At 33.4% G+C, this 22,278-nt stretch overlaps 1 protein-coding gene across 1 annotated transcript; it reads right to left on the bottom strand.

Moving 5' to 3' along the window:
• Positions 1–16,267: 16,267 nt before the first annotated feature.
• On the bottom strand, positions 16,268–17,139 carry LOC108481271 (casparian strip membrane protein 1-like). The gene is made up of 3 exons (XM_017784429.2): positions 16,839–17,139; positions 16,637–16,760; positions 16,268–16,523 (listed from the first exon to the last, which is right to left on the bottom strand). Exons 1-3 carry the CDS (start codon positions 17,102–17,104, stop codon positions 16,308–16,310), a joined length of 606 nt encoding a protein of 201 aa, XP_017639918.2. The 5' UTR covers positions 17,105–17,139; the 3' UTR covers positions 16,268–16,307.
• Positions 17,140–22,278: the final 5,139 nt, after the last annotated feature.

Here is a 22,278-nt window from a genome sequence, read left to right as displayed (position 1 = left end):
ATCATACTACTTGCGATTACCAAAATTAACCACCAAACCACCTCATAAGCGCTCGCACGCTTGCAAGTTTACAAATGTCGGCTTTTCGGCTTTTCGGCTTTTCGACTTTTGCCGATCTAGTCTATGAGTGGGTGTCGTTTACACACCTGTTTTTTGACGAAACGTTGACGAGTTCCACACACGAGTTGCCGACAATCAATTACTAATACGTTAACTATGAATCCATAGCAACTTATCTGGAAAACTCCTTACTAAAAATTGACCATTAACACTTTAGGCACTAGTGTTCTTACCTTTGCCGAAAAAATGGACTAGATCTAATTCTGGTCGTTCCAAATATCCAAGCCCTCGATTAGTAGCCTTTAATCCACACTATAGGAAAACAAATCAGATATCACCACTAAACCCTTTGAGTACAATCAATAGGCACCCTTTGCATATAGGGGTTTTTCGGCTTTTACCTTAATTCATGAATAACGAAAGAAATATTCGACCGTTTACCTATATCGTTATGATACTACTCCTAATCAATTGTAGATCCAACCACCGTACAAGAAAGGAAAATACTCAACTAAGGGTTCGGCCTTTGCAGTACCTCAAAGTAGTAAGATTTTGGTTTTGGAAGAAAAGATACGAGGTTTGGCTTCAATGAAAATTCGGCTAACCAGTTTTGTTGAGGATTTATGAGAGAAAAGAAGAAGAAGAATATGAAGGATTTAGGTTCGGCAAAAAGATAGGATGAGAATCGGCAAGAGGAGAAAGAAAAGAGAAGAGGGGAAGAGATGAGAGAAGGAAAAAAAAGAATAGAAAATAGAAGAAGGAAAAAAATGAATCCTAAAGGCCAAAATATACGGCATTTAATATAGCTATGACCGAAAGAGTGCCTTTCGGCATAGTAATTCTTTTTAAATTCCAATTCCCTAATTTGCTCCTTGATTTTTGGCCAAATTCAAAGTTTGAATTTCATTCAAACTCCCAACCGATCTGCAGCCTTATCCACCTGCTTGCACCGCTTCAGCATGCTGCCAAGAGTCCTGGTCAGACCTCAATTCCTTCCCCACGCATGCAGCAAAACTCCAAACCTTGCGTGCGTGAACTGCAGCTTGAACCCTAGACCTCCGTCTGCCTTGCGCCCACGCTCATGCTACTGGCCACTGCACCATGCTTCCTTCCTTACTAATATATGGTCAATATTAATTATAAACCTTACCTGCTTCAGTTCTGGCCCACTTTAAAAATTAAACAGAATTTTTCCGCGTACGGACTCGAACCTGCGGCCTCTCCATATGCCCAGGACGCTGCTGCCACTGAGCCACAGGCGCTTCTTGTGACATAGGTCAGCCGAATTATTCTTAAACCTTACTTTAGTGCGATCTGGCTTCTTAAAATAAAAACAAGACTTTGCGTGTGCCAACCCTCGAACCTAGGTACTATACCACACTCCTAGCGCCTCTGCCACTGGGTCGAGCTTCCCTTTTGTGTTACCTTTTAACCTCAACTTTTTATAACACTTCCCTGCGTCGTTCCCTGATATAAAGAAAGGGGGAACTCTTTTGCACATGTTGGGAGTCGAACCCCAACTCTCCTTCCCACTACCTAGCATGCTTAGCCACTAGGCTAGGTGCTCCTTTATGCTAAAACTCAGCCCTAATTATTAATAAGGCCTACTGCCCAGATTCCCTAAGGTAGCATAAAATTAAAATTTTTCTAGAGTCTTAAACACTAAAACAACAATACTTTTATAAATATATATATTTTATTTTTTTCCCTATCTAATAATAATTATAATAATAATAATTTTATAAATATATCTAATAATAAAAATTTCAAATATCAATAATACAAGAAATAATAATAATTTTCATAAAATTTTTCAAACATACATACAAGAATATTTTTCTAATAATAATTTTATCTCATAATACTAATTAAAATTTCGTAAAATTTAAAATATCCGTAATAATAAATACAGTAAAAATTTTCTAGTAGTAATTTAATTCAAAATCTTCTCTTAAACGATAATATTTAAAACTTCTTAATTATTCAGGTTTTCTTCTATCCGAATTCCAGACTCAAAGCCCAATTCTTCTAGGCCCAATTTTTTGGGGGCGTTACATAAGTGCTTATTTTGGAGTTTGGTAAGTTTTTGGTATGTGCTTAATTGTGGAATTGGTAATAATATGGTATGAAATTGAATAAGTTTATTAATTTTTATAAACCATATGTTTTTGTATGATTTTGGTTTATGTGATGACATGTTTTGTTATGTGTTACAATCATGAATTGGTTTTTAATGAAATGGTATGAATGATGTATGATTTGGGTTTGAAATTGGTTGAAAATATGATGATTATTTGATGCTTGCAGTGAGGACCCTTAATGGGGTGGCAAATTGGCTTTTCAAATGGTTTATTTTTGTCCACACGAGCGTGTGTCTTAGCCATATGCGACACATGGTCATGTTGCACGGCCATGTGTCCCTTAGGGTACCCTACGATTTTAAGTCAGCCTTGAGCACGGCCAAGGCACACGAGCGTGTGGCTAGTTGTGTGACCCAAGTCAGTTTCCATGTCGGCCAAGGCACACGAGCATGTCTTGTGGCTGTTTGATTAAGTCAATATGTATCCCCTATTTTGACATGGCCTAGACAAACGGGCGTGTTTAAAACCGTGTGAGGCACACGGCCTGTTCACACGGGTGTGTGACCTGTACAACTTTGAAAATTGTTTAAGTTTCAAAAAATTTTGTATGAGTTCAGTTTAGTCTCGACCTCTTTTTAATGCATGTTTAAGGTCTCGATGACCTATGTAAGGGACTTTGTATTGATATTTGATCTTTGATGGTATGATATTTGTGAAATGAATGCTAAATGTTTCGATATGTCTGGTAACGCCTTTAACCCTAGTCCAGCGACGAGTACAGGTTAGGGGTGTTACATTTGGTTAGTATCAGAGCTACGGTTTAGTCGATTCTAGGACTAACGTAGTGTATGTGAGTCTAGCTATACATGCCATATTTATGAACTGCGATAGTGTGATGAATCCTGACAATGAAAATGTGTTTTTATATAGTAAATGGATCCCGAACGAGCCGTAGCTAACGATGTTGAGAGCAATGCGCCTACTCTCGCGCAAGGGACAGCACCATTTGACTCTAGACCGGCTATGAGTAGCCATGATGGAGAGGTTAGACAAGCCTTCTATCATATGATGAATGATTGGTTTAGTCAGTACATTAGAATTAATATGGTTGTTCAACAACCCCTAATTCTGCCTAGTCCTCCACAAGTCCCTGTTATGCCACAAGCAGATCCGATTCAGTTAAGCAAGCCATCGGTTGAGAAAATTAGAAAATATAGGGCCAAAAAGTTCTGAGCTACCTTTAGTAATGATGCTGAGAGAGTCGAGTTTTGGTTAGAGAATACGATAAGAGTATTTGATGAATGGTCTTTGACTCCGGATGAATGCATAAAATGTGTTGTTTCAATTCTGAGAGATACAGCGTATCATTGGTGGAAGACTTTGATATTAATGGTTCCGAGTGAATGAGTTATTTCTTCCAGGCGAAATTCTGAAAGAAATACATCAGTCATATATTTATCGACTACAAACGTAAAGAGTTTCTTGAGCTTAAACAAGGTCGTATGTCAGTTACAGAATACGAGCGAGAATTTGTAAGACTGAGTCAGTATGCTCAAGAATGTGTATCTACTGTAGCAATAATGTGCAAAAGATTTGAAGACGGTCTAAATAAAAATATTCGTTTGTTAGTCGAGATTCTTGAGATCAAAGAATTCATTGTGCTTGTTGAACGAGCTAGGAAACCCGAAGAACTCAGAAAAGAGAAAAGAAAAACTGATTCAAAAGCTAGAGAAGTGCGAAAGAGATCATCGAGCAAGTCATTTCAATCTGTATCAAAGAAGTTTAGAGATGATTATAGCCGTTCAAAGGCTAATGTGGGACATTCGAGTAGAGATCATGTTAGATAGCATTCGAGTTTCAAAGCTCCAACTGTAACACCCCTATCCCGTAACCGTCGCCGGAATAGGTAAGGGGCATTACCGGACTTGTAACTCATGTCAGAACAGTAAAATTTTGAACTTTTTCTTGAAATAAAGATCATTCATTTAAATAAGTACTAAGCACAGCCAAAGGTAAAATTTAAACTTCACTAAGTAGACATTCAAAAGATGCCATTTTCGCATGGCTTATACACATTAACCAAAAATATTCTTCCGCCACTAGTCTATTCTACACATGCCATAAAATAGTTCTAAACATAGCAGTAACAAGCGGTGGATAGTGATAGTGTGACTAGTTGTCGACGATCCCCGAGCACGTAGCTTCACAATGAGATCTATAAAAGAGAAAACAAAGTAAACAGAGTAAGCATTACAATGCTTAGTAAGTTTTAAGCAGTGTCAACAGATAACAATCAAATTATAACATAGTTGTTCGTATTTTTATTTCACTCTTCCTTCGGGCATACCATCCCTTTACCGAATATGCACATCTCATCACATACAATAGTCAGATAAACTTTCACATAAAAGTGAGCTCATGTGACATAGATATATTGTATGATTTCACATAACCTCTCACACTGATCCGATGTCACATAATCATAGGAATAGTCTCATAGATCGCTCTCGTATGCATCACATAACTACCTTATGATTTAGTTCAAATCAAGCTCACATATAAACTTGGAGTACATACCTGTTTAACCTTTCGCATTGAATATATTTATAAGCAATTCTTATTACGAAGTCTTATAGCTTTAACCTCTACTCGGATTATCGGCGAGACCTTTAGCTCAGACGAAATCTCCACACGAAGTTATCGGGTCTTACCCGGACAAAATCTCCACACGTAGTCATCGGGTCTTACCTGGACAAAATCTCCACACGTAGTCATCGGGTCTTACCCGGAATACATTTCCAAGTTTCATGTACATTTAATCACATGTTACAACATTCACATTAGCCATTCGGCTTTACCACATATACATATCTCATACATATTTCACATTTGCCATTCGGCTTTACCACATATACATATCACACATATATTTCACATTAGCCATTCGGCTTTACCACATATACATATCACACATATATTTCACATTAGCCATTCGGCTTTACCACATATACATATCTCAGACATATTTCACATTCGCCATTCGGCTTTACCACATATACATATCACACATATATTTCACATTAGCCATTCGGCTTTACCACATATACATATCACACATATATTTCACATTAGCCATTCGGCTTTACCACATATACATATCTCATACATATTTCACATTAGCCATTCGGCTTTACCACATATACATATCACACATATATTTCACATTAGCCATTCGGCTTTACCACATATACATATCACACATACATTTCACATTAGCCATTCGGCTTTACCACATATACATATCTCATACATATTTCACATTCGCCATTCGGCTTTACCACATATACATATCTCACATATATTTCACATTAGCCATTCGGCTTTACCACATATACATATCACATACATATTTCACATTAGCCATTCGGCTTTACCACATATACATATCTCATACATATTTCACATTCGCCATTCGGCTTTACCACATATACATATCACACATATATTTCACATTAGCCATTCGGCTTTACCACATATACATATCTCATATATATTTATCTTGTACATCAATTTCAGCCATAGCTTATAAGCAACTCAAATAGTTTCATCAATGTTTACAACAAATTCACATATTCACCACAAGCTGTTTTCCTGAGCAATAGTCACTAAATTATTTATAACTGGAGCTACAAAACTCAAAATCAATTTCCGTGAATTTTCCCTGAATATAGACTCATATATCTTCCATCCATAAAATTTTCAGAATTTTAGGTTTGGCCAATCAATACCAGATTTTTCTTAAAGTTTCCCCTGTTTCACTGTTTGACTAATCTGACCACTCTTCACTACGAATCAAAGTTTTCATTGAACGGAATTCAAAATGTGTTCTATTTGATTTCATTTGAAACTAGACTCATTAAGGAGTCTAAGCATATAAATTTTATCTTATAACCATTTTTTACAAATTATAATGATTTTCCAAAAACAGAACAGGGATTTTGAGTCTTTCGACACTGTCCCACACAACTTTAAATATCTCTTTATAGGAAATTTCTTTGCTTCCACGGTCTCTTTTATAAGAAACCAGACCAACTAAGCTTTGATTACATATTTTATTCAGCCTATAATTCCACACCAACAATTTATAGTGATTTTCTAAAATCACATTACTGTTGCTGTCCAAGCAAATTATTACAATTTGCTCTTAAATTTCAAGTCCAAACACTTATGAACTTACCATTTGAGTTTAAGACATATCATGGCCACATCATATCTTATTAAATCGACTCATTATGTCCTACTATGATTGAATTTACTCAACGTTTAATCGCTTATAACTTACCTCGGAAGTGGTCGACGATTAGATGTCCACGGCTATTCGTTTACTTTCTCTTTTCCCCTATCCGACTTTGATCCTCTTTGCTCTTAAGCTTAAGTAAAACAATAGATTGCTTAAGTACTTAACTAATATTATTCACTTAACAATCACATTTGGCAATCACATATCATTTAATCTTTGATTAACCAATTTAACACATACCAAAATCCAATCATACATCTAACCTTTATCTCAATACCAAACCGAGTTATAAGATCATACATTATACTAAGCATATCATTAAACATACCTATTCAATTTAGCTAATTTCATAGCCGATTAATCACCTTACCCCACATTACTCAATGCCGAATATTAACCCAACATCACAAGCATAATCACCATGAAACTTACCTTAATACACATTTTATCCCATTGCCGAATACATATATATATATATCATCAAACAAATATTTATTCACATAACAACAATTCAAGCACATCAAAGCATAGTCGAATGTATCATTCTTCTTAAATTCAAAAATAAATACATGGGCTAACTTCAAAATCTATTCAACAACTCAACTTTATAAACACATATTCGGCTAGGAAGAAAGATTGATAATTTAACAGCCTTAGCTTAACATATATATATATATACAACCTAAATCCCTTTCCTAACTCGTGATTCACTAACTTGGGAGTTATTTTCTAACAAATTTTAACTTACTCTAATACCGAATGCTACTCAAGCTTTAAGCTCATGTCCTTTCATTATTAAGCAAATGTTATAACATAACTAACATCCCCTTTTCAATTTGAGCATCAACACATAAAGAAATTAAACACAAAGATTCTTAGCCGAAACCTATACATAACATCATTCAAGGTTTAATCCCCTAAATTCATGCACAAAGCCGAACCTATTGAGAGATATATATAAAACAATATCTAGTTAGTACATTCAAACACCTACGGCATTCCCTTCAATTTAATACAAAGACAAACCAAAAGATTTATTCATGTAAATTCAAAATTTCAAGTTCATCTCTTTCACATATAAATACCAAAAATTAAGTATTTACTAGCTTAAACTCTATTAAACCTTAAAACATCAATCTATCCCCTACCATTTTCCCCATGGCCGAATGCTCAAGACACCATAAAACTAAAAATTTTGTCATGGGCTATGTAATGAACTAATATCTAACTCAAAATATGCTAAAAAAATCCATAAGCTAACATGAATTTCTCACCTTATTTATGACTTAGAATCACCGAATGGTTGCTCCCTCTCTCCCTCTTAGAATCGGCCAAGAAGAAACAAGAATAAATACTTGTTTCTTTCACCCCTTTTCTTCTTTTCTTTACTCTATTCGGCCAACTTGAGCAACATGATAACCTTTTTTTTTATTATTATTATTGTTTCCTACATACCACATCAACACAAAGTGTTTATAATATGGTTAATCCCATAGCATGGCTGGCCACTAGTTCATCCTTTGGGTATTTTTACATGCAAGGACAACATTTTCTAAGATGCATCAATAGGCCACTTTAACATTTGCCTAGCACATTTCTAATTTTTCTCACACAAATCCTATTTAGCAAAATTCACTTACAATTAACAAAATTCAAACATGAAATTTTCACACATGCCTATATACATATAATAAGCATCAAATATAATGGTTAATTATTTTTTTATGACTCGGTTTTGTGGTCCCGAAACCACTTTCCGACTAGGGTCACTTTAGGGGTGTCACACCAACTACATTCTATTGCCAATATTGGAAATGTTCGATCTGATCACCCTGAGTGCAAACACTGTGGTAAAAGACATCCTGACAATTGTAGATTGTATGATCGGGCTTATTTCAAATATAAATCATTAGACCATTTCATCTGCGATTGCCTCGAATCTGCCGAGCAAGAGATTGTGCAAAATCCGAGGCCAAGTGACAATGCATCTCGTGGTAGACCTCCCAAAAATATCGATAATGTGAGTGGTAGTCAAAGAGGAACTAAAGACACTACTGTTAGATCTGAGGCTCGTACACCTGCCAGAGCCTATGCCATTCGATCTCGTGAGGAAGCTTCATCTCCAGATGTGATTACAGGTACATTTATTCTTTACGATACTTCTGTGACTGCTTTGATAAATCCTGGATCAACACATTCGTATATATGCATGAATTTAGAATTCAGTAAGACTTTGCCTGTAGAGTCTACTGAATTTGTTATTAGAGTATCAAACCTCCTAGAAAGATGTGTTTTGGTTGATAAAGTCTGCAAGAAATGTTCGTTAATGTTTCGAGACATTTTTTTTTCGGCCGATCTGATGTTATTACCTTTTGATGAGTTTGATATAATTTTGGGTATGGATTGGTTAACTTTGCATGATGCTGTTGTGAATTACAAACGGAAAACTATTGATTTGAGATGTAAGAATCATGAAATAGTGAATTGAATCTAGTGATTTGAATGGGTTGCTGGCTGTGATTTCGTCAATGAAAGCTTTGCATATTGTGAGAAAAGGTTGTGAAGCTTATTTTGCTTATGTAATTGACTTAAAAGTGTCAGAAAAGAAATTTGAATCAGTGTCTATTGTTTGTGAATTTCCTGATGTGTTTCCAAAAGTCTGATGTGTTTCCTAAAGAACTTCCGGGATTACCTTTGATAAGAAAAGTTGAATTTGGCATTGAGTTAGTACCTCTGATATGTTCTTGAATGGCCAAGAGAATAGGTCATTTTGGGTAAGTTTCTGGTAAGTGCGTGCTTATTTTGGAGTTTGGTAAGTTTTTGGTATGTGCTTAATTATGGAATTAGTAATAATGTGGTATGAAATTGAATAAGTATATTAATGTTTATAAACCATATGTTTTGGTGTGATTTTGGTTTATCAGATGACATGTTTTGTTATATGTTACAGAACACCCCAAACCAGAAGGCGTTCCTACTGAATCTACCGACTAGCCTATCGATGAGTGAGAATGAGGATTTTATTTCATTTTCTTTTTGTACTACATTTCAATGTTTGACTTGAATCATTTTCCTTTTCGTATCTATAAAACTATCTTTTTCCTTTCCAACTGAACTCACCTTCTCTAACATTAACAATGTGCCAAAGTATTCACCATTACTATTTTACCTTAACTTACCTGATGGACTAAGCCAAGTCCAGCATATCATGCATATAGGGTTGACTCTATCTCAACTTCCAAAGGATTGGCTAAATAGAAAGCTCTGATAAAAATTAAATTGTAACACCCTATACCTGACTCAATTTACCAGACCTATATATTAGATGCCACCAAACTTAAATACTTAACGTAATTTTTCAATAGGCGAAAATCATACTGAACATACTTCTCGTTTCTTTATATTCTTTCTAAGTCAAAACATTTGAAAGGAGACGATTAAATACTACAGATTCTCGAAAGTAGTTTAAGAAATTACAACTTCAATTTTTGTTAAACCAGACTTAATCATGGCATAGAGTACTATTCGTCGTATATCCAAAAATTCCCTTTCGTATGCATAATATCGCTCTTCGAACTGCCACCCTAGCGTATTCCTGGCTTGGTCCCTCCTGGCACACTTATTTAATTCTAAGAACCCGCGTTACAAATAATGTCTGTAAGTTCAACAGAACTTATTGAACCTAAATAAATATTACCTTCAGACTTTGATGAATACTTTTTTGATAGCTGACGGATAATTATACGCCAACCTTTACACTTGACCCTCTTATACACATTTTTTCAATTAGTGAATCATAGACCTCACACCTTATTGTGGATCTTCATTCACAATCTCGTTGGAGATAGAAGTTGGATACATTTCTTAAAATGGTATCCATACGGATTCTTAGATTGGCTTTGGCGATTGTCAAAATTCCAGTCATCTCATATCTTCAAGTTGATCCAAACAACGAACTTGCTTTGATGAAGGCAATATTTTAGATCGTCCAATGGATACTCAGAAGGCTTTGATACAAAATGTGAAAATGTTCAGATTTGACGGACACTTACACCACCCATAGTTACATATGTGCCAAGCTTTCTAACCTAGCAAGATATTATGATAGATTCATCTGTTGGATACACTGTCGAGAACTCTTTTAGAAAATGCCTCAAAGACATATCCGAATCTCACCACAATGGAAGACTAACAACTAGCCACATAGGCGTTAAATAAATCGCCTTATAGGCTTTCCAGATAACTCACCACAAAAGCTTTATAGATAACTCACCACAAAGGCTTGGTTTGGCTTGCTACAAAGGCACCACACAAACTATTGTGTTTGGCAATATGGGTTTGCCTAAACTTAGTGTCACCTAAGGTTTGCCCATCTTCGCCCCTAGGACATACAGAAACCCTAGAAGACAAAAGCTGTTCATCTGTAGAATGTGCCATGGTAATGATCTTTCCATGTAATGGTTACACTGGCCTTCTCTCGTGTTTACTATCCCTGTGGACCTCGTGTTTATGGTTATGAGACACTATATTTTTTTTATACTGTCGCAACGGATGTCATTAAAGCACTACCGTAGGGTCCATTATCATATAACATATTTTCTTTAAACTACGGCCGAATCCCCTTATCACCAACCATAATTTTTCATGCATTACTTAAATAACAATATGGAAACATTTACATAGATTTCACTTATACCATTGAGGAATCCATACTTCTCATACATGCTTACCACATATCATTATCTTCATGCAGCACATTGTACACTTCAGTACATACATATAGATGTTTCACAAAAAACACACAAACATACATACATATTGCAACTACTTAAGAATATATGATAATCTATATATACATTAACCATGCAAAGAATTATTATAAGATGACGTGCAAGAGACGAGTCTAAAGACTCACCAGAGACCTACCTTTACCTCAGCTTGGAGCTTCTGTTTCAATTGTCCTTCCCAATCCAGTAGCGGCAACTACTTATAAGATCATGGAATTTCCATTAGAATCCCTATTTACAGATAGTTTACTAACATTCCAACTACATGTGACCTTTATATAGAGCCTTCACTCACACTCTACTGTTCTTACACCTTTTTAACGTCCTTTCTCTTCAACAATCATAACATACAGGGCTATAAGACTTACTAGAAGGTTGAATCATCCACTGATTAAATGAAATCTTGTTTCTAGCTTAACGAAGAAAAAGAAAATATTTAGGTTAAAAAGAAAGACCAGAATGTCTAGTAGAAAGAAAAAACCATCTGGGATGTCCCTCTTCCATCACTTTATATACTTCTGGTCCTTCTAATTTCCCTACCAAATCTAGGTACGTAAAATAAAATCCGGCAAAGATCTACTTTACTGTTGACCATTCATGGGGAAGGTCAAATTAATCCAATTGACTCTCAACTAATCCGATTAAAAGAACCAACTTGGACAGTACTCATGCAAGTTGAGTGTACTATACTTTTGTGGTGACTCGCGTCTGGTGTAGTCTTAAAGACAATTAAGTTGTAACGCCTCTCACCCGTATTCAGTGCTAGAATAGGGTTACGGAGCATTACCGGACTTACATCACATTTCAAACTTACATTTCATACACAATTAATCAAATCATATACATCTCATTCACAAACAATCATTTTGTCCCTAATACGAGCCTATGAGGCCCTAAACATGCATTCAAGGTGGTTTGGGACTAAATTGATAACTTAGAAAATTTTTCCACACTTAGAAAATTTTTGCATAAAATAGGGGACACACGCCCATGTGGCCCGACCGTGTGTCTCACACGGCCAACAGACACTCCTATGTCACAGGTCGTGTAGACATTTGAAATGGGAGCACATAGCCGTGTCCCAGCCTATGTTTGACCTCGTGTCTAAACAAGTGAGTTTACTGACTTGGGTCACACAGCCAACCACACGCCCATGTGTCTAGCCCGTGTACCCTTTGTAGTGGCCATACACGACCATGTGCCAGACCGTGTGCTAGTTCATGCCAAACCTGTAGGGTATACTGACTTATGCCACATGGCCAAGTCACACGCCTGTGTGTGAGGCCGTGTAGAGCATACTGAATTGGTTTCAAAATCAACACCAGTGGACACATGGTCGTGTAACATGACCGTGTGTCACACACGGCTGAGACACATGCCCGTGTCTCTGCTCATGTGGACAAAAATAGGTTATTTACCAAGCCATTTTGCCACCCCAAATTGGCATACACCTATATCAAACCAATTGCACAATTCATAACGTTTACAAGCAACCAAAACAACCATATCTAAGACCAAAATACATATACCATTTCAATGCCAACATCCAACATGCTTATAATACCATACTATGCCTACTCAAATCATGCCAATTCACAATTTCAAAGCAATTATATGTACCATTTCAACTAAGCATTTATTTGCCTAAAACCACAAACACAACCATTCCCAATTCATCAACCATTAGCTACCTTGAAAGTTGCATTCAACAATCCATTCCCAAGCAATCATGAACCACATCACTAAGAGGCATTAAAACAGATATACATACACCACATAATTGCCAAAATAAGCCAACTTACATTGCTAATAGAAACCAAACACTTAATCTTCACAAGCCAACACAAATGGCCAAAATCATGCTACATATACCAAAATGACTCAAAGTTCCTATACATGCAACATACTTAAAATACCAAAGTTTATAAGTACCAAGTGATAGGTGAATAGTATAAAGCGATCTCCGGCGATCCCCGAATCTGAGCTAGCTTGATAACACTATAAAACACAGGTAAATAAACAAAGTAAGCTATAAAGCTTAGTAAGTTCGTATACCATAAACTTAATTCAATCTCAAGATTATAAATCAACAATTTGAATATATCAATATTTAGCATATATTAGCTAACAAACCTATCATATACACAATTCTGATATTAATCACATGCTTTACAAGTTTCTTTACACCAAAGCTTATATATGTCACGTATGTACTTGTACCATCTCATGTCATTCTCATACTCAATCACATCTTTCGTTTACCCGGTGAACCATTCAGAATAGAAGTTAGATACTCAAAAGTCTCACACACTAAGTACCTATACCATGGCCCAAAGCCAAATCAATGTAGCTTATATCTGAAATATTGATATCATAGCCCAAAGCCAAATCGGTATAACTCACACCCAAAGTGCTAATATCATGGCCCAAAGCCAACCCAATGTATCCTTTAATGACATGTCACCAATATCCTAAACTATTCCTAAGGTTTAACCGGGATTTCTAATGTCGAATAGTCATTAAATGACTATCGATCATATCCATAGCCTCATATTCACAATTTATGCAATATCAAATTATATGAAATACATTTGTATCAAACTTATAATATACGAACTTACCTCGGTTTCAGAAATGATAAAATTGGTCCGATTAATGAGTACTTTGCCTTTTCCCCGATCTAATTCCAAATTCCGCTTTTCTTGATCTATAAAATATCAAATTCAGCTCATTTAATTATCCCTCAATTCAATTTAGTCCAAAATACATTTTAAAGCACTTTTACACATTTGCCCCTATTATTTCACCACTTTTACAATTTAATCCTTATTTCATAAAAACACAAATTCATGAAATTCAACCACAACCCATGCTATTCAAATTTTAATTAAGTCCCTAGCAGCCCATATTTTTCATTTATTTCACATTTTAACCACTAAATTTCCACATTTCACAATTTAATCCCTATTTTGTATTTTCACTAAAAATCACTTAACAAAACTTGTATATCTATCAACAAGAATCCATAATCTATCAAGAAACTTCAAAACACATGCTTATTCATCAATGGAAACATCTAAAATCTTTAACAGTTTTGCAAAATAGTCCCTGGGCTAGCTAGACCTAGTTGCAACGATCTCAAAAACATAGAAATCATTAAAAACGGATTAAAATACATACCTAATTGAAGAAAATAAATTTCTGAATCCCTAGCTCTATTTTCCAATGAATAATCGGTTTCAAGAAGATGAATACATGAATAAATTCATTTGGTTTTATTTAATTAACCTTTATTAACCAATTTACATAATTAACCTTTAAAATACTTAATAATTACTCCAAATGCCATGCCGCTAACATCCATTATGTTATAAATGGGTTAATGACCACATAAGGACCTTTACTTTAAAGTTCTATAGCTATTAGGCACCTTTAGCTATTAGAACATAAGTTTTACGCTTTATGCAATTTAGTCATTTTATCAAATTAAACATTCAAACATTAAAATTTCTGAACAAAACTTTCACACAATCATACTATCATGCTATAAACATTAAAATGAAAATAAAATAATTATTCTGACCTTAGATTTGTGGTTCCAAAACCACTGTTCCTATTTGACTAAAAACGGGTTGTTACATAAGTCTCCTTTAGCTTTCTCATACACTTGGCAGGCTCTTCTTGCTCATCAAAAACTCTGGGGCGTAATCTTCCTTAGGCGTACTTTTTCTTGGGCATGTTCTTTCTTCATTGAAGACGCCTTGTAATTAAATCCTTAGATACTGCTAATGGGCGAATGCTTAAATGCTAGTAGGCGCCAGAACTCAAATTTCTCGACAAGTTAATGTGGCAGATTACTACGATAATGCACCAAAACAGTTTACATACATACCTAACTCACCTTTTTAGATCCGCTGCTTTTGGGGTGTGACACCTATCCTATCCACTGAGAACAAACTCAACATATTATTTATATGTCTATATGTTATATATTAAGATTTTTGTTTTTGATGGAGTAGATTTATCAAAAGAAAAGATTTTGATTAATTGTTGTTGAGTCCTCACTCGCTTTCAAAATTATTAAAATTACTTTACTTTTAGAAAGTAAAAATATTAATAAGAGAGTATTTTTGTCTTTTTATTTTTATTTATAAAATAATACTATAATGAGAATATATATATATATATATATATATTATTTAAGCTTTTAGCTTAATTATTTTAACCAAAACTTCAATTAATTTTAAAATAAAATTTTATAAATATAGTTTTAATATAGTTTTCTCTCCCACGTGCATCTAGTATACTAGAAATCCTATCGCATTTATATGCGTGTGGATATCACAAATTTAGAATACAAGTGTGTATTTAAAATAATATACAATAAATAATGAAGCAAATGGTTTGAAATTAATTAATAATAGTACATGAAATAAGCACGATATTAAAATTAAAAAAAAATCAAATTATTTATCATTATGTTGTGATCAATCTTGAGTCATTGTTGAGTTATGGCACAAACTCAATCAAATATATTATTAATATACATATCTGAGATAGATAAGAAATTGTGAATATTAAAATAAAATTTATCAAAATTAGACTTTGGTTGAGTGGTAAATCTAATGATTTACTAATTTAATTGACACAGATTTAAAAGTAAATCCGACCATAGCTATATTTTTATTGGTTTCTATTAAAATAAAAGTACTAAAATATTCTCAAATAATATAACTCATTTTAATTATAAAAGGATATTTCCATAATTTTTCTTAATCGATTTGGTACCGAATAGACTTGTAATATCAATTTAATTAGGGTGTTGATTAATAGTATAGATGTAATATATTCATAGAACTATGAAAGGCGAAAAGGGTGGATTTGTTGAACAAGAAACACTTTAATTTCATTACAATAATTGTAGCTTTCAACCACAACAGAATCATTCGAACAAAAGAAAAATAGGTCAAAATATCGGACAGCTAAACAATTATAATTTTAACAATTAGAAACATACTTAAGATTAAGAAAAAAGTTTAAACATAGGAAATTAAGATGCAGAATTAGAGTTATAATTCTTCACTGCCTTTTGAGTGCAAAACCAGACAGTATAACCAACACGACGAACACCACAACAGTCACGAAGGACGCCACCACTGCTCCGCTCACTTTCGAGCAAAAATCTTCAAATTGGTCGCAGATGGCCAGCCAGTTTGTGTTTGGATTTCCAGTTTCAGCCAAGTAGACTATGGCTGCTGCTGCCCCGCTCGCCGCCGTGGCAAAAGTCAATGTCACCTGTCATACATACATATAACTTTAATCTCGAGATAAAAGTAAAAAAAAAAAAAAGAAAAAAGTATATATGTTAATGTTGGGTTAAGTTTCTAAGGATTCATGGAATTGCTTACAGTGTCCAATATGAACAATAAGAGTCTGGGTGCAACTGCAATAGGACGAACAATAGTAACTATGGAGAAAGGAAGCGAAAGGAGGAGATAGCCGCCAACTAATGCCATTGCAATGACGAAATACCTGCATTTACGTTTCACTTTCTTCAGCTTTACGTATATATAGTACTAGAAATGGCAATAGCAATAAAAAAAGACGTACAGGAATGTGGGGAGATCGTCAAAACTAGCTTCGAACTGGAAGAACTGAGTAAATAAAGGAAGAGTTTCATCGCTGGTTCCCATGGTGGCAGCCGCCGTGATCGTTGAAATTATGGCTCCGAGTCTCAGGAGGAAGTCGGCAATGCCAAATCCCCTGTTGAGCCCTCTCTTTTCCTCCCTTTGAGATGCGATGAGAGGCGCTTTGCCTTTCACAGCGGCGCTTGACTCAGCTGGGACATCAATGGCTGCATGGTCACTGCTCTTCATTTTTTGTATTTCCTTCAATGAGAAAAAGCTTCGTTTGCGATGAAAAATGGCTTAATGGATTAGGTTTTTATAGACAAGGTTCGAAAGAGAAATAAAGAAGCATGCAATCATAATAAACTAAAACAATTGTGTTATTGGAGTAGGGAATTTTATTTCTTTGACCTACTTTTTCCATTTTCGTAATACTATTAAATATTTAAAAAGGTTAATTTCAAGAAACATCCCAAAATTATTACTTCATTTTAAATTGATTACTTTGAAACATTCCCAAAGAGTTTTCAAAATACTATTATCTTATCAATTAAGTTTTCATTAGTCTAGATGTCATTTTGGTGATTAAATGTTAGGTTACATCTAAAGTGGAGACCAGCCAAAGGTGAAGCTAATAAATGGGGCCAAGAATAGAGGTAATCGAAGATTATATTGTTATTTGAATCAAGTCGTTGTTAAAGTTTTTGTTAGGAATCTGTTTGACACAATTTAAATTGTATTACCTTCAACCCTAATTTTAATATTATATAAAAAAAGTTACCTAATCTAATTTGGGATAATTCAAATTATTTTTGTGTCATGTTCCATTATTAAAAATAATAATGACATTTATTAAGTAATAACTTAGGGTATTTAGAGAAGTATCATGCTGAAAATTTAATAAAAATTAAGATGGCTTGATAAAAAATTATAATTTAATTAAATTAATGTAATATTAACTAACAAATTAGCATCAATATACTTTCTTGCTTGATTAAAATGTAAAATAGATAAAATTAAACTAACATTTGTAAAGATCAAGCATATACCTTTAAATAATGCAACGTACTTTTAAGAGAGGGGCAGTATAAGTGTACCTTTTGAAGGATAATATGTATAATATAAGAACATTTGAGAAGGGCCTTTTCTTCATCCATGTGGTCGATGTTTAAAATTTATTCTATATGGTTCAAATTTATTTTAATAGTTTTCTTTTTATCTATTACTCGTGTATTTTATAAAATTATTATTTAAATAATATATTAATTAAATTTATAGATGAAAAATATTATAAGATATAAACAACTTAAAAATATATTTAATATTTTGAAATATAATATAATGAATTTGTAATATTATGAATATAATTTATAGTTTGATTGAAATATTTATAATTTAGAGTCTTAACACAGATGATATAAGCTTAGAAATAAGTTTTAAACAATTTTATTTTTTTATCTTTTAAAAATGTAATATGCGGTTTTAGCTAAATTGGAACAGTGGTTTCGGAATCACAAATCCGAGGTCGTAAAATTATTTTAATATTATTTTATGTGTTTATAGCATGTGATTATATATGTGTGAAAATTTTGTGAGCTAATTTTATCGTTTAATAGCTCAATTTGAGAAAAAGGACTAAATTGCTTAAAATGCAAAAGTTGCATTTTACTTGTTTAAAGTGCTTAATTGCTATGATTTATTAAATAAAAGGTCCTTAAGTTGATATTAGACCATTGATAGTATGAGTGGACATTAATGGGCATGGTTTATGTGAAATAATAATGTTTTAAGTAAGGTTAAATTTGTAAATTGGTTAATAATAAATTTTTAAGTAAAACAAAATCAAAATATGGTTTCATTATCATCTTTATAGCCGAATTTTGAAGGGAGAATAAGAACAACTAGGTTTCTTCATTTGGCCTAGTATATTCAAGCAATTAAGGACGGTTTTGATCCATTTTTTTATGATTTCTATGTTTTTGTGATCGTTACTTTGAGTATTAGCTAGCCCAGGGACTAATTTGCAAAACTGCTTAATGTTTTGAAAGTTTCCATTGATGAATTCATGTGTTTTTGAATGATTGATGATTAATTATGAAAGCTTAGTGATAGATATCTATGTTTTGTAAAGTGATTTTGAGTAAAAATGCATATTAGGGATTAAATTGTGAAAAGATGAAAATTTGGGGTTAAAAATGTGAATAAATGTAAAATATAGGCTGCTAGGGATACTACTAGTAATTTGACACATATGGGTTTGAATTGAATTGGTGTAATTTTGTGTTTATTGAAATAAGGACTAAATTGTAAGAAATGTGAAAGTTTAGGGCCAAAGTGTAAATTGGCCTAAATATGTGTTTTTGAATTGAATTGATTGAATCAATTAATAAATAATTTAATCTTAAATTCATATAGATCATGAAAGAAAAAAATTAGATTTAGATCGGGGAAAATCGAAAGTTGTCAAATAGTCGATCCAGTCCGTTTATCCCTAATACGAGGTAAGTTCATATGCAAACAAATATCTTTAAATTGAATTATACATGTTTAATTGTCATTGAATCATTATGAATGTTGAACAAGCAAATACAAGCAAGAATCGATGATTTATTTACATCCAAAGTCCCGTCTTTAACCTTAGGAATAGTATAGGATACAAATGTCATGACATTAGGTTAATGAGATGTGATTACATGTAAGACCATGTCTGGAAAATTGGCATTGTATTGTGATTATTTTTAAGACCATGTTTGGTACATTGGCATTGTTATTTGATTCCGTGTAAGACCCTATCTAGGACAGTGCATCGATATGTGATAACATGTAAGACCATATCTGGGATATGGCATTGTACGAGCTTTATGTGATTTTCGAGTATCTTTAACGATTTCGAATGGTTCAGCAGGCAAATTCAAGTCGAGAAAGAATGTGTGAATGAGTTAAATGATTCAGGTACGTACGAGATTCATACGAGTATCGAAAAGGGAAGTATTTGATGAATTCAATTATGATATTGAATATGTGTACAATGAGAAAGGTTTGTGAACTTGAATGTATTTAGCTATGGTTAGCATATTTGAATTGATATGCAAATATTCATATGATGACTTTATTTGTATATGGCTTACTAAGCTTTTAAAGCTTACCATGTTTATTTTTCACTATTTTATAGATTATTGAAGCTAGCTCGGACTCGAGAAATCGTCGAGGAACGTCATCACACTATCGATCAACTTGTTGATACTTTTGAAGCTTTATATATATGGTATATGGCATGTATAGGCTAGTGTCATTTTGGTATGTTTTGAACTTCGAATTTAGCCATGTAAGTTGGCTTGTAAATGGTGTTGTTGATGAAGTTGAACTTGACTTATGTTATGAGTTAATATGTGATATGTGATGTATTTATGATGCCTTATGTTTTGGTAGACATGATATGGTTATTTGATGGGTTGATGAGTCAGTATTTATTAAATTGTTAATAATGTGTTATGGTTTGAGAAATGGTAAGTTTTGGTATAATTTAATATGATGTTTGGATGCCATTTTGGTTTAGTAAATGCTTGATGATTTGGGTTATGTCTAAATGTGGATATTAGTTAAAGTATCAATTTCATTTGGCATGTTTTTGGTTGTGGAATTGAGTAGTGAAAAGGATGATGTATAAATGGCATGAAATGTGTATGAAATAGCATGTTTTGGTTGTCTATTAATGTATTGAAATGGTATCATTTTGATTGTTAGGTGTGCATGAGGAAAGGGTGGCAAATTGGCTTTGGAAATAGCTTATTTTTGTCCAAACGGGCAGAGGCACGGCCGTGTGTCTCAGTCTTTTGATCATTTTTGTCCGGTTATAAATGGCATGTAAATAGGATTATAATATTTATGTGTTTTATGCAATTAGTTGATGGATTAAGTAAATTTGAATGATAATTTTTATATATATATATAACACTTGATATAAATTCACATAATTCAATTTCAACATATAAAATCGTATATATAAATAGTAACAATATCTATTCGCTTATGAACTTACCTCGGAGATGAAAAATGGAACGGGATGACTAGTCGACAACTTTAGTTTCCCCTAATCCAAATCTGATTTCCTTGGTTCGTGATCTAAACACATTCAAATTAAACCCATTCAAAATATTTTCACTCATTTTAGTCTACAAACACATAAATAGGCAAATTACCATTTTGACACTAACATTTTACACTTTTTACAATTTAGTTCAAATTGCACAAAACACAAAACATGCAAAATTTGCACACAACATGCTTAGGCAGAATATTCCTAGTGTTCATACAAGTCCATACATTTCATTTATTTCACATTTTTTAGTCCCTCAATTTATTATTTTTGCAATTTAGTCCTAATTACTCAAAATCATCAAAAATTCCATTACAAAACATATCAATCCAAAACATATCTTTCATGTTTCACCAACTAACATCACAAAACTCAAATATTCATCAATGGCATAACTTAAAATATTCACCAAATCAGAAATTCGAGCATGGCATTTGTAGATAACTTAACAACGATCTCAAAAACGTAAAAATTATCAAAAATCGAGCTAGAACTTACCTTGAATCGAGCTTGAGAATGGCCAAACCTAAGTTTTCTTTTTATTTTATTTTGTTTTCGGTAAGAACAAGGTATGAACACAAAAAAAAAATGACTTTTATTTTTATGTTATAATATAACATATATTAACATAATATCTAATTTACATATTTAACCTTATTATAAAATATAAAACCATTTTAAATCATGGCCATTCCCATCCAATACCTATAACTATGGTTTAATTGCAACTTAAATGCCTCCATTTTAAAAGACAACAACAATTTGACCCTTACATATTAAACTATCAAGTTTTCATTTTACGCGATTAAGCCCTTTTATTTAATCGGCCACTCAAACGACAAAATTAAAACACAAAAATTTCACAGATATAAATTCACACATAATAAACATAGAAAATAATTTTTAAATATTTTTCTGACTCGGATTCATGGTCCTGAAATCACCGTTCCAATTAAGGTCTAAATTGGGCTATTACAACTCTCCCCCCTTAGGGATTTTCAACCCCGAAAATCTTAATGGTGAATAGGTTCGAATAACGTTCTTTCATTGCATATTCTAGCTCCTACGTTGCCTCTTGAACTCCTTGTTTATGCCATAGTATTAACTAATGGAATTTTTTTTATTTCGCAACTCTTTAACTTCGCGAGCCAGAATGCAAATCGGTTCTTCCTCATATGTCATATCGGACTTAATCTCAATCTCTGACAGATTAAACACATGTGAGGGATCAGATTGATATCTAGAAAACATCAAGACATGGAATACATTATGGATCTTTTCTAACTCAGGTGGCAACAACAATCTATACGCAACCGGTCCAATATGC

The sequence above is a fragment of the Gossypium arboreum genome, chromosome 1 (assembly GCF_025698485.1).
Source record: "Gossypium arboreum isolate Shixiya-1 chromosome 1, ASM2569848v2, whole genome shotgun sequence".
Classification (NCBI taxonomy): Eukaryota; Viridiplantae; Streptophyta; class Magnoliopsida; order Malvales; family Malvaceae; genus Gossypium; species Gossypium arboreum.
This window is presented reverse-complemented; position numbering and strand designations above follow the sequence as displayed.